Source organism: Haliotis asinina, chromosome 2 (assembly GCF_037392515.1).
Source record: "Haliotis asinina isolate JCU_RB_2024 chromosome 2, JCU_Hal_asi_v2, whole genome shotgun sequence".
Taxonomy (NCBI): domain Eukaryota; kingdom Metazoa; phylum Mollusca; class Gastropoda; order Lepetellida; family Haliotidae; genus Haliotis; species Haliotis asinina.
Genome location: NC_090281.1, coordinates 48771258 through 48783396, shown reverse-complemented (window position 1 = coordinate 48783396; position 12139 = coordinate 48771258). Strand labels below are relative to the sequence as shown.

The window sequence follows — 12139 nt, the reverse complement described above, 5'->3', positions numbered from 1 at the left end:
AGTTTTACGCCGCACTCAGCAATATTGCAGCTATATGTAAATAATCGAGTCTGGACCAGACAATCCAGTGACCAACAACATGAGCATCTATCTGCGCACTTGGGAACCGATGACAAGTGTCATCCAAGTCAGCGAGGCTGACCACCCGATCCCGTTAGTCGCCTCTTACGACAAGCATAGTCACCTTTATGGCAAGCATGGGTTGCTGAAGGCCTATTCTACCCCGGGACCTTCACGGATCCACTGCTAATTAATCTTATCAGCCATGTATATTTTTGTTTCGGCCTAGTGGATTAATTGGCTTCCTCTTATTTTTGCTATATTATTATCACCACCCATTGTTGTTAGTTTCTTGACTCACACCTACATCTTGTTATCACTTAATCCCGGACAGATCTGGGTGATTATTGGGGTCTGTTGGTGATGGTTGTGGATGATCATTGTGGGTGATAGTTCTGAGAATGATTGTATGTAGTTTGTTGTTGGTGGTGATTGTGATAATGCTTGTATGTAATGGTTGTGGGAGATGGTTGTGGGTGACATGTTATGGAAATGGTTGTATGCCATATTTGACGATGACGTTTACGGGTGATGTTTGCAAGTGACGTCTGTGGGTGATGGTTTCTCGGAAAGGAAAGACATAGTGACACTAGCACTCAGGCACTGAGACACAGATATCCAAACAGTTGAAACCCTATTTCATTTTGTTAATGGAATATGTAAAATTTCACAAGCGGTGGCATGTTCACGGGTCGTCTAGTCTAGGGGAGATAACTGTGACTCGCAAAGTGTATATTGCCGCCTTCCATTTTATCATGTGCATTTAACAGCGTCTATGTAACCCATGAATATATTCTTTTCAACTGTTTTAAAGATATCTGTATTTTATGTGAACGTATCTATCTCTTACTGCTATCTCCCAATGTGTTTAAGCTACAATAAAACAACTACGATCATGTACATAAACTAATTCATTATATATTAAATTCAGTTCAAGATATCTTGAGTCAGTTCTAGATACCTATATTTTCGTTCAAGATATCTTTAGAAGAGTTGATGATACATTTAATTTCTCAATAATGTGAAAACGGCATGTCATAAACTTGTCCCGGAGTTCCGTGATGCTGAAACTTTTAAGGACGCTTCGGTGTGTTTGACACGCATTGCACCTTGACAGTGAAGTCGGGGCCTCAAACCACTTCGCTAAGGTTTTCCACCAGTTCTGTTCTCTTGTGTGCAGATGATATTCAAACACACCTCCTTCTTATTTGTCAGGCAGGTAAAATTCATAAAAAAAATTGTAACAATCACTTATCAGTAAATCCTTTTTGCCTCCATTACGGTTCTTTCGGATTATTGGTCAAATAAAAATAAACTTTACATAGTAAAAATATTTCAAATTACATTAACTGAAAATGCACACATAATGAGCTTACAATAAACACAGGAATCTGAAATAGTGTAATCGATACGGTTTGTCACGGTTACTGGAGTTGAGTTTCTATACACTAAGTGATGACGTCACCATTTTATGCGTATTTACGCAAATACCATGGCAAATTTGCTTGTCGTCTAATAAAGAAAACAGTTTGAGAAGAAATCTTTATAAGTGTGGACAAGGACAAGAAGTAGGACTCATACATCAACAGAATGGTAATGTATCTTTTGCAGATCAATATAAATTCGCCTGCGATCACTGGAGTAGAAATGGAATGCAAATTGTGGACACTGGCAAGGACAGTGTCGTGCCAACTTTTCGGTGTCATAGTTTCGAATTAACATTGTTCAGTTGTTGGAAAGGACTCTGTATATCCTTTTTGAATACACATATCGTTAGACTGATGTCAATTATATATCATTTGTAAATATGATTTAACCTCTGTCGTGAGAATCATAACAATATTGATCCAATGTAAGTACATTTAATGATTGTGCGATATGACGTCTTATACATCGAAAATGTAAAATCCGGACAGAAAGCACATTGTTATTGAGGGGAACCTTTATATATGTAAGATATAACTTTATGGTATAATCTATTAATTCTTAAAGCTTTATTTATACTAACTCGGAAATGTGATTTATTTAATGATTCTAGTGCAACATTAGTGTTTGACACTGCAATGAAAAAGTATAAGATCTTATATCATGATAACATTGTTTTAAAGCCATCTGAATCGATGAACGTGAAGGTGTTGGCAAGGTGTCGTCCACTGACACAAGAGGAGCAGAACAAAGGTGCCAAATCTGTCGTCAAGGTTGCGGGAGACAAAATAATAGTTGATGCTGCAGGAAAGGTGATACCCATAACTGTTTCTGATCTTTTGGGCTGTTTAAATCAATAATTTGGAATAAATCCATATTTCTTTACACAATGAAATCATTTGTAAGAGTCTGACAAAGTAAAGTTTGGTAATTATTTTGCACCTGTTTATAATAAAATTATGCACTGAAAACTGATAAAAGATAAAGTTCCAATTTTTAATGTGAAGTTGATTGAATGATATTTTAAGACGTTGTTGGAAAGTCTGTAATTGTATATTCAACAGGTACATGTGAATTTTATTTGCAGGAATCTTCATTTTCCTTTGATGCTGCATATTCCAGTGAATCAAACAATGTAGGTTGAATTTTTTACCCTCCTTCCGAGTATGTGATAACAGTTGTCCTTTCAGGGTTTAAATGCACAAGTATACAAAAAACATGATACATGTATAATCATATCCTCAAAATAGTTTACAAACACAAGAGGATGATAGAAAAATTGATAATACTATATGAATATCAATTTGTTGAGTATCATAGTGACAGAAAGCTTAAGTTTAGTGTAAATGTAAGATGAATTAATAGATCTGTTTTAACTGTTAATAATTTTAAACATAACTTGTAGGTCATTAGACTACTGTGTTGCCTGATGCTATTATATGACTGGTTATCAAGAAAACAATATCTGGTCTTATCGCAGTCGTCACCCAGTCAACATGTATGGTTTGTACGTGTGCACTGGACATGAAATAATTGATGGAAATGCTGCATTAAGCTATGAAGAGGAGACTAACAGAAAGGTCTGTTTGCCAGATTAAAAGAATTATATCATGAAAGGTAAACTGAGGTCACAATAGATCTGTATTTCACATCCTTTAGTTATCTTGTGCATCTTTCTGTTTTCTTCAGCTTCAGCTGTACCAGGAGAAATATGAAGCCCTCGTCCAAAGAGCCCTCTCAGGCTATAATGTCAGCTTTCTGGCTTTTGGAGCAGTAAGTCCTGTTGAAGCAAGATTCTCAGTTAGGCAATATGTCAATAAATTTAAAGATACCCTGAGAGAATAGTAAAATATACAGGTAAATAAAGCTTTTTGGAAGGTTTGAATTCTTTTACTGAAATGCTGAATTCTGGGCCATCTGTGCACTAATATTTTTAATTTTTAATCCTCCATGCCTGCAAAAAGGTGTAGTGTTAGGCTCCGTCCATCCATGACTCCATGCGTCCAGCTGTCTGTACATATGAATTAGAATATCTTAAGTACCGTTGACTAGATTCTCTTCATATTTAATTCCCAAATTCATTACACTACAATAAAGAACCCATTTAGGTTTGGTGACTTTGACCTTAATTTCAAGGTCACAAAGGAGCTTTTTACCCTTGTCAGCACGATATCTCAAGAACCGTTAACTGGATTTTCTTCATATTCAACACTAAGCTTTATCTAGGGCAAGGGCAAGGTCCAGTTGAGTTTAGTGACCTTCACTTAATTTTCAAGGTCATGACGACACTTTGAAGATTTCAGCAGGTTAAACTGCATGTTAAGATAGTCAGCGAGATATCTCAAGAACAGTTCACTGGATTTTCTTTACAGACTTTCAAAACTTCCCTTGAATGTTTTTCAGTATGCAGTTTCTTTCTTACTGTTTCTGCATATTTCATACACTGTACATGTCAAGGTCAAACTGAGTCTTGAAGATATTTGTATGTATGAACTGTTACAGGGCAAGATATCAAGAGAGGCTGACTGGTCATGTTTTTGTTGACATTTAACTTTATCTAAAATTACCACCTTCACTTTCGTTACTTTTAAGTTTGATTTGATAATTTGCGGTGGGGGATTATGTTACCTTAGGACAATGCTCGTTTAAAATTAAAATCCATGCATTGCTAGGTTTTATTAAATTGCATTCAGAATGAACAGGATGATAATTTTGATTTGACAGAATTTCTGCAAGTTAATGTTTGCTTATTACATTATTATTTTTTATGGAAATGAATTCCTTTCCTAAATATTATTTATTAGGGTTTACCATTGTGAATGTGATGACAGTTTACAGTATTTCAGCACTCACAGAAGATGGTCTAAAGACAGAATTAGCTTTGACTAGTGTTAACTATTGGTTAAAATCGCATAATTGATGATCTGTTCATTACAATTGATGAATCATCAAAGATAATTAATCAGCGCCATTTATCAAATTTTCATGTTATATTTGTTAATGAAAAAAGGTTTGGGGGTTCTTTTTGCAAAATGCAAAATTCATGAATGAATTTCACATCTTTGAAGGATTGTTGGTATGTTAAGAAAAAAATCAATCATGACGTGGAACGAGCCTGTAGTGATAATGTGAAATGTAATGTGAAAAAGATTGTTAATGCAAGCAAGTGTTCTTAAATGTTTGTGTTCAATTGTGAGAAGACATGATCAATTGCTTGGTCATTTAGTCACTGCGACTGATCTTTGATTATTTCAATTAATTGGACCACCGGTAGTTCTGACTAACATTTGTCATGTCAGAAACTAAGCAAGTGGACTATCTCTGATTATATATCAAAGTATTTTATTTATGCAGGCAGCGTCTGGGCGGAGCTTTTTGTTGAAGGGAAGTGACCAAGATCCTGGTATTGTACCACAGGTAAGTTGAGAAGTTATGCCAGGTTAGATTGATGGAAAGAATCTAAAGATCATGCAGATAAGCATTGTGTTGAAGCTGACAAAACCTTTTGTAAAATACTGATGGGTGCCGGATAACTCAAGCTGCCTGTGAGGGACTAGAGGGTTGACAGGTTAATAGTCACATGACTTATCCCACTGGTTACCCAGTATCTGGTGGGTGAGCAGAGCAGTCTAAGTAAACTTATCCTCAGTACTTTTCGTTACACTCCACCACTGAGTCTAACAAAACCTTTCGGGAGGTTGTGTCAGGTAACCTTTGAGATTGACCAATCAGAACACAGCTTACCAAATCGCGAAAGTGCACATTTGCAAGTACCTTTTGAACTTTTTATCTCGAAAAGGTTCGTACCCGAACAATTCCAAATGCTATTTGGCGTACGATCGCTTCCTTGTGATGCACATGGCGTACGTACAGCCATGACAACGGTGAGTAAACAGTCACTGAAAATAGTGTTTTTGACAGTATTCAAGGATGTTATCTTGTGGAAATATTACCTAATGGTAACCATGTCAACAGAAACCCCAAAGTGTATATACTGCGAGTCAAATAACTGTCTTATATGCTGATTTTTTGTCTTTATAGAGATCTGTGTCGGTGACCTGAATATCTTAAAAGTCCCTCCGATCCCTAAATAGTAGCCGTTGTCTGATTGGTTAAATCTATTTAACCGTCTCGTGTTTGGTTGGACGGTCATTGGTTGCTCAAAGGTTACCTGACGTGACCTTCTACTATGTTTTGTTAGACGCAGTGGTGGAGTGTACAAGAAATACACTGAGACTAAGTTTACTTAGACTGGTGAACAGAGGCAATTTTGAACGAAGTCACCTGGCTAAGGTGAGACCACTTGTATCACATGTTCTATGTTGTGGGGCAGGATTGAAGCCCTAGAAACTCTCAGGTGTGAAGCTGCCAAACACGGTCACCCATCCACTTACTCTCCATGCCCAGCTTGGCTTAACGTCAACTGATTTATGAGATCTATTGCCACACATCACCACAAATACTGTAAAATATACTTGACCTTATATGAGTAGGCAAAAACTAGTCCAGTGTTATGTTTAGGATGATAGACCCAAGGTGAGACGGAATGAGAAAACAGCCAGATATGTCAGAATATATTCCAAAGATATGTCAAAGCATGTCTACCAAACATGACTTAGCTGATTATATATTTCATTGACTGAGAAATTGACACCTGATGCCATTACAATTTTAGAGATGCAATTAATTTTATACGATAAGAGAGAGCATGCAGCTATTTCATGAAATCTTTCTGATGTGATTGGACATTTCACAGCTGATGATCAGTTTACAATAGAAATAACAAACATAGCTCTGTGTATATGCTAAGTGTTTTGCTATGTTACTGTGACAGATGATAGACTCCCTCTTCAGACAGATGGCAGACAGTAGCAAGAAATCTTACCTGGTGACTGTGTCCTATCTGGAGGTGAGTGTTATAGTCGTAAGACAAACTTACGTTTCCTTGGCATGTACAGATGAGCAATTAAAGAGCGACTGAACAACACGAGCTACCTCTTCATCTGTGAGCTTGAGTAGGATTGAGGGAGAAAGTTGGTGTTTGTTTTGACCTTGTGGCCTGTTTGTTATCTGTGTGACTTTATGCCATTTGCAATAACCTTCTACTCCATTTATTGACACCTGTTTTCTGTTTCTGTTGACCTACCTGTAAGTTGACCTATGTGTGTGTTGACCTTGTAGTCTGTTTTTTGATCTTGCTTTTTGTGGTGACCTTACTTTTTGTGGTGACCTTACTTTTTGTGGTGACCTTACTTTCTCATGTGTTGACCATTCCATGTGGTGAACTTGCTACCTGTGTTTACCTTACATCCCACTGTGACCTTGCTTCCTGTGGTGAACTTGCTACCTGTGTTTACCTTACATCCCACTGTGACCTTGCTTCCTGTGGTGACCTTGCTACCTGTGTTTACCTTACATCCCACTGTGACCTTGCTTCCTGTGGTGACCTTGCTACCTGTGTTTACCTTACATCCCACTGTGACCTTGCTTCCTGTGGTGACCTTGCTACCTGTGTTTACCTTACATCCCACTGTGACCTTGCTTCCTGTGGTGACCTTGCTACCTGTGTTTACCTTACATCCCACTGTGACCTTGCTTCCTGTGGTGAACTTGCTACCTGTGTTTACCTTACATCCCACTGTGACCTTGCTTCCTGTGGTGACCTTGCTACCTGTGTTTACCTTACATCCCACTGTGACCTTGCTTCCTGTGGTGACCTTGCTACCTGTGTTTACCTTACATCCCACTGTGACCTTGCTTCCTGTGGTGAACTTGCTACCTGTGTTTACCTTACATCCCACTGTGACCTTGCTTCCTGTGGTGACCTTGCCTCCTGTGGTGACCTTACTTCCTGTGGTGACCTTACTTCCTGTGGTGACTTCAGGTCCATGTGGTGACGCAGTCATGTCTGTGGTGACGTTACTTCTTTGTGTTGATCTTGCCTCATACGTTGACATTCTAGTGTAGATCTTGTGTCTTTGTGTTTACCTTACTTATGTAAGCTGACTTTGTGTTGTGTGTTTGTAGGTACTGGATGAGAAGTTGACTGACCTGCTCAACCCTCATGACCTACCAATGGAGGTCCGTCAACATGTACAGAAGGGCATGTAAGTTCTTTTGCTCTTCGTATATACTCAGTGCAGACAGAAATCTACATCTGCATGATATTATCATAGAAGATCACAAAAATGAGAGATTGTCTTAATATGAAAATTTGGACTACAGCACTATAACCAGTCATAATAAAAGCCTTTGCTAATTTTGTAATTTCATGTTTAGAATTTAGGCTTAGAAACCTGAAAATTTTGGAATAAAAATGTTTGTCTCTATGCTTTCAAAATTGAACAAAACCATTTCTCAGATAGTGGAAACGATTTGTATTATGATGGCAACTTGTCTTTGTGTGAACAGCTGTGATCGGTGTATATTTGTGTCTGCAGCTATGTGGAGAAGTTGTCGGAGATGGTTGTCCAGTCAGCAGAGGAGCTTTACCGCATGTACGACCAGGGCACTCGGGCCAGGAAGATGGGCGCTGCAGACATCAAGACTCACAGGGCCAGGTGTGTGGAATATTTCCCAAAGTAGGATCTAGCACAACTCAGTGAAATCACTGTTTATGTCAGTTTCAAGAACACGTCTGTCAGCCATTCGAGCTTTGAAACTTTATATATTAGTTTATATTTTGTTATGTGTTCTTCAGGGCTCATTCCATTTTCTCAGTGGGTATTCATCAGAAGGAAAAACAGTCAAGCAAACTAGGTGTGAAGTCAGTCATAAACGTGTTTGACTTAGCAGGTGAGTTTCTGTTGCTGTGTCATGATAAATAAACTCTGTTTGGATCGCTACTGCTTACTATCTTGCTGCTTATTGTATAAGTTTACTGGATTTGGTTTGAACCATACATCTCGTCATGGTAAAGATCCAGGTGCAATTCCCCATATGGGTACAATGTATGACGGCCATGTCTGTTGTCCCTTCCATGACATTGCTAGAATAAGTAGTGGTAAATCTATTTACCGTCTGATCAGTGTATAAGCCTACTGAAATAAGCTGGTTAGTCCAACCAGGTCTCACTTGCATAAAGTGATCATAGAACTATGATGATTGCAGCGCCTATTCTCCAACACAGACTTAAGATAGTTGTATTGCTAGGATCACTTTGTGCAAGTGGGCCCTGTCACTGTATCCTAGGCCTTCAGCAACCCATGCTTGCCATAAAAGGCGACTATGCTTGTCATAAGAGGCGACTAATGGGATCGGGTGGTCAGGCTCGCTGACTTGGTTGACACATGTCATCGGTTCCCAATTGCGCAGATCAATGCTCATGTTGTTGGCCACTGGATTGTCTGGTCCAGAATCGATTATTTACAGACTGCCACCATATAGCTGGAATATTGCTGAGTGCGGTGTAAAACTAAACTCACTCACTCACTCACTGTAACCTGAAGGCTTGTGTTGGAGTTCATGAGAGATGAATTTCAACATTTCATGGCATTTATTAGGGGCTGTCAGATGACAAAGGCAAAAGGTTATTGAATAACAACTTCATGAAGAATATGTTATTGACAATATACCAACAATGGCTTTTGAATCTATACCAGAAGGTCACCATTTCAGTAACATAGAGAAGTACTCCCTACTTCTTATTTTCTACTTTGTGTTGAGTTCCAGTTTGCAGTTATGAACATATACTTTTCTCAATTTTAGGTACTGACACAAAGAATTCTGAATCTGGCTCGGGGTAAGTTTTAGTTTCGTAACAATTGGTGGAATTGTGCAGAAGACCTAGCAGTCTCACCTTCCTTAACTAGTTGAATTAAAAAAAGAGATGTGCTGTATTTGGTGCTGTGTACAAGACACAGATCAGGTGAAGTTAAGCTGGACCTGATAAGATGAATGGGTGTACAGCAAAATGTCTTAGGTGTCAGCTCTGCCCAACGTTAAAGCAGATGGTAGATGGTTTCATAATCTCCAGGAGGCAGGTCATGAAAATGGAGTGCACATATATCTATTGAGTGGGACATTATAATATTGTGTGACAAGCATTCACTTAGGAATGAAATTTAGAGTAATGAAATAAATTTTTAGTATCAAAGAAATCAGAATAAAATGATGTGTCCTCTCGTCCCAGGTTGTCATTGTAATATCACTGACTGGTGTTTACAGCACTACTGGGCTGATGAACCTGCTGGCAGCCCTAGGGGACAGCAAGAAGAAGGGAGGTTATGTTCCCTACAGAGAGACCAAAATCACACAGCTGCTACAGGTTATACAGTCTTTGAGTCCACAGTTTGCAGAGTTGCATCCCTTTGTTGTGACAGGATCTGTTTGTCATCATTCACAGTTAATGTCATTGTTGGTCACTCACCACTATATCCATGGTTGTAGGTTTCACTATGGATGTCTACTGTCATGATAGCTGGAATATTACTGAGTGTGGCGTAAAACTAAACTCACTCACTCACTCACTCACTCACTCACTCACTCACTCACTCACTTCATTGTGCTTTCTTCTCATGCTTAACTTGCATAAAATGATAATCATGAAATTTTGTTCAAAGTTTGGTAACATCAAATGACTTACTTGCTCGCACTGTGTTACATTTGTCCACTGACAAATTGTGTGTTTGTTGCAGGATGCTCTAGGGGGCAACTCTCTTTCCCTCATGGTAGGACTTGTGGGACCTGCAGGTGAGTTCAGTCGATATCTTCACCCAGTGGAGACACTGTGAAAAATAGGTCCTCAGAACTGTAAAAAGTGTCACAGGTGACTGGATCAGATGATCTGTGTTAGGGCTGATTATTGAATCATCTGGTCAGAGAGACCTGTTACCTGACATCATAGGTCAGAGTGACCTGGTTGACTTAGTATCTGTCTACCTGACATCATAGGTTATTGCTCATAATATCAGCCTCTGGTTTATCTGTCCCAGACTTGATTATTTGAAAGCTGCCATGATCAAGCTGGAATATTGGTGAAATTGTGAATGATCAGATTACATTGCTAAAAACAGCAGTACACACTTCATCACACTGCAGACATCATGGGGGATGGTGAAATGGAGTGTGTGCAGAAGTAATGAAGTATTGAATTATAACAAACTGGACTTTCAGATTCCTCCTACCATGACACTCTCGCCACGCTGCAACATGCCCAGTATGCTCGCTCCGTCAAGAACAAGGCTTTTCAGAACATGGTATGTGTTCATTGTTGTCCTCATCTGGATCCGACCCGTGAAGATACAAGGTAGGTACAGCAGCCCATGCTTGCCACACAAGGCGACTATGCTTGTTGTAAGAGGTATCAAATGGGATCGGGTGGTGAGGCTTGATGATTTGGATGAGACGTCGGTTCCCAGCTGCGCAGATCTATTCTCATGCTGTCAATCACTGGATTGTCAGGCCCAGACTCAATTATTTACATACTGCTGGAATATTGCTGAGTGTGGCATAAAGCTAAACTCACTCACTCGTCTTGATCTGTTACATTGGAGGTGGGGATGCTGATTTTGAGGAAATAGATATGACCTCTCCCAAATGAAGTAGTGTGTCATGTTTAGGGTTGTATTGCGGATAATGGTGGCCCAGTCATGCAGATGCAAGAATTTGCTGTGCAGAATTGTGTGCCTTACTCAGGTCATAAATTGTGGTCAGTTTATTGTAATCTATATGGATGACACTGCACACAGCTTTCACTGGTCTTTGGTATCATGTTCAAATATTTCACAATGTTTCATGGGAAAGCTGTCCACCTTTGAGAGTGTAGATAAATGTGTCTCAAGAAGTAATTGAGCATTCTAATAAGGAACCCACACATGTTCAGCTAACCAGAAAAGGTACAAATTTGTGCTGTTCTCTGTGGTTGCCACCTGTTGATTAAAAGCAGTAAGCTTGCAATAGGTAACAAGAACTGAATCTGTCTGTAAAGGGTCACTTTGGATTCAAATCCCTGATTAGTATTGAGTTTCAATCTTGATTTGTCATCCCCATGCTCATGTCTTTCATCAGAGTCGTGGATGTCTAACCTACATCTTGCCTCAAATAGAACCACAATATGACTGAAAAAATGTCAAGAGCCCATTCAGCTTGCTTTCATTATGTACCCATGATGCAAGGTTCTGTTAGGAATATGTATAACATGCATTGTGGTGCAATGTTGCTAGTCCAACAAATGATTATTCTGTTTTTCTCACAGGATGAGACATACACCATCATCACCGATCTGAGATTTGAGATCTCAAAGCTGAAGGATAAGATAGCAGCAGCAACAGAGCCAAACAAAGACGATGTGGACAAACTAGAGGTTGGTGTGATGACTGCCGACATGTCACAAAAGTAGACCAGAGCTGTTCTCACCAAATCACAACAGTTAACTGATGTTGTAAGCTGGACCTGAGCCAATCACAACAAATTACAACAGTTAAGTGATGTTGTAAGGTGGACCTGAGCCAGTCTCACCAAATCACAACAGTTGAGTGATGTTGTAAGGTGGACCTGAGCCAGTCTCACCAATCACAACAGTTAACAGGTGTTGTAAGGTGGACCTGAGCCAGTCTCACTAAATCACAACAGTTAACAGGTGTTGTAAGGTGGACCTGAGCCAGTCTCACCAAATCACAACAGTTAACAGGTGTTGTAAGGTGGACCTGAGCTA

General features: G+C 39.3%; 1 protein-coding gene across 1 annotated transcript in view; it reads left to right on the top strand.

Moving 5' to 3' along the window:
* Positions 1-1520: 1520 nt before the first annotated feature.
* The window catches only part of LOC137273842 (chromosome-associated kinesin KIF4A-like), a 19840-nt gene continuing 9221 nt past the window's right edge, over positions 1521-12139 (top strand). The window contains exons 1-14 of the mRNA XM_067806714.1: positions 1521-1653; positions 2169-2297; positions 2573-2620; positions 3175-3258; positions 4840-4902; positions 6320-6394; positions 7513-7592; positions 7926-8045; positions 8186-8280; positions 9193-9226; positions 9652-9751; positions 10122-10176; positions 10600-10682; positions 11681-11788. Of these exons, the coding sequence (XP_067662815.1) occupies positions 1651-1653; positions 2169-2297; positions 2573-2620; positions 3175-3258; positions 4840-4902; positions 6320-6394; positions 7513-7592; positions 7926-8045; positions 8186-8280; positions 9193-9226; positions 9652-9751; positions 10122-10176; positions 10600-10682; positions 11681-11788 (1077 nt within the window). The 5' untranslated portion in view covers positions 1521-1650. The remainder of the gene's footprint in view (positions 1654-2168; positions 2298-2572; positions 2621-3174; positions 3259-4839; positions 4903-6319; positions 6395-7512; positions 7593-7925; positions 8046-8185; positions 8281-9192; positions 9227-9651; positions 9752-10121; positions 10177-10599; positions 10683-11680; positions 11789-12139) is intronic.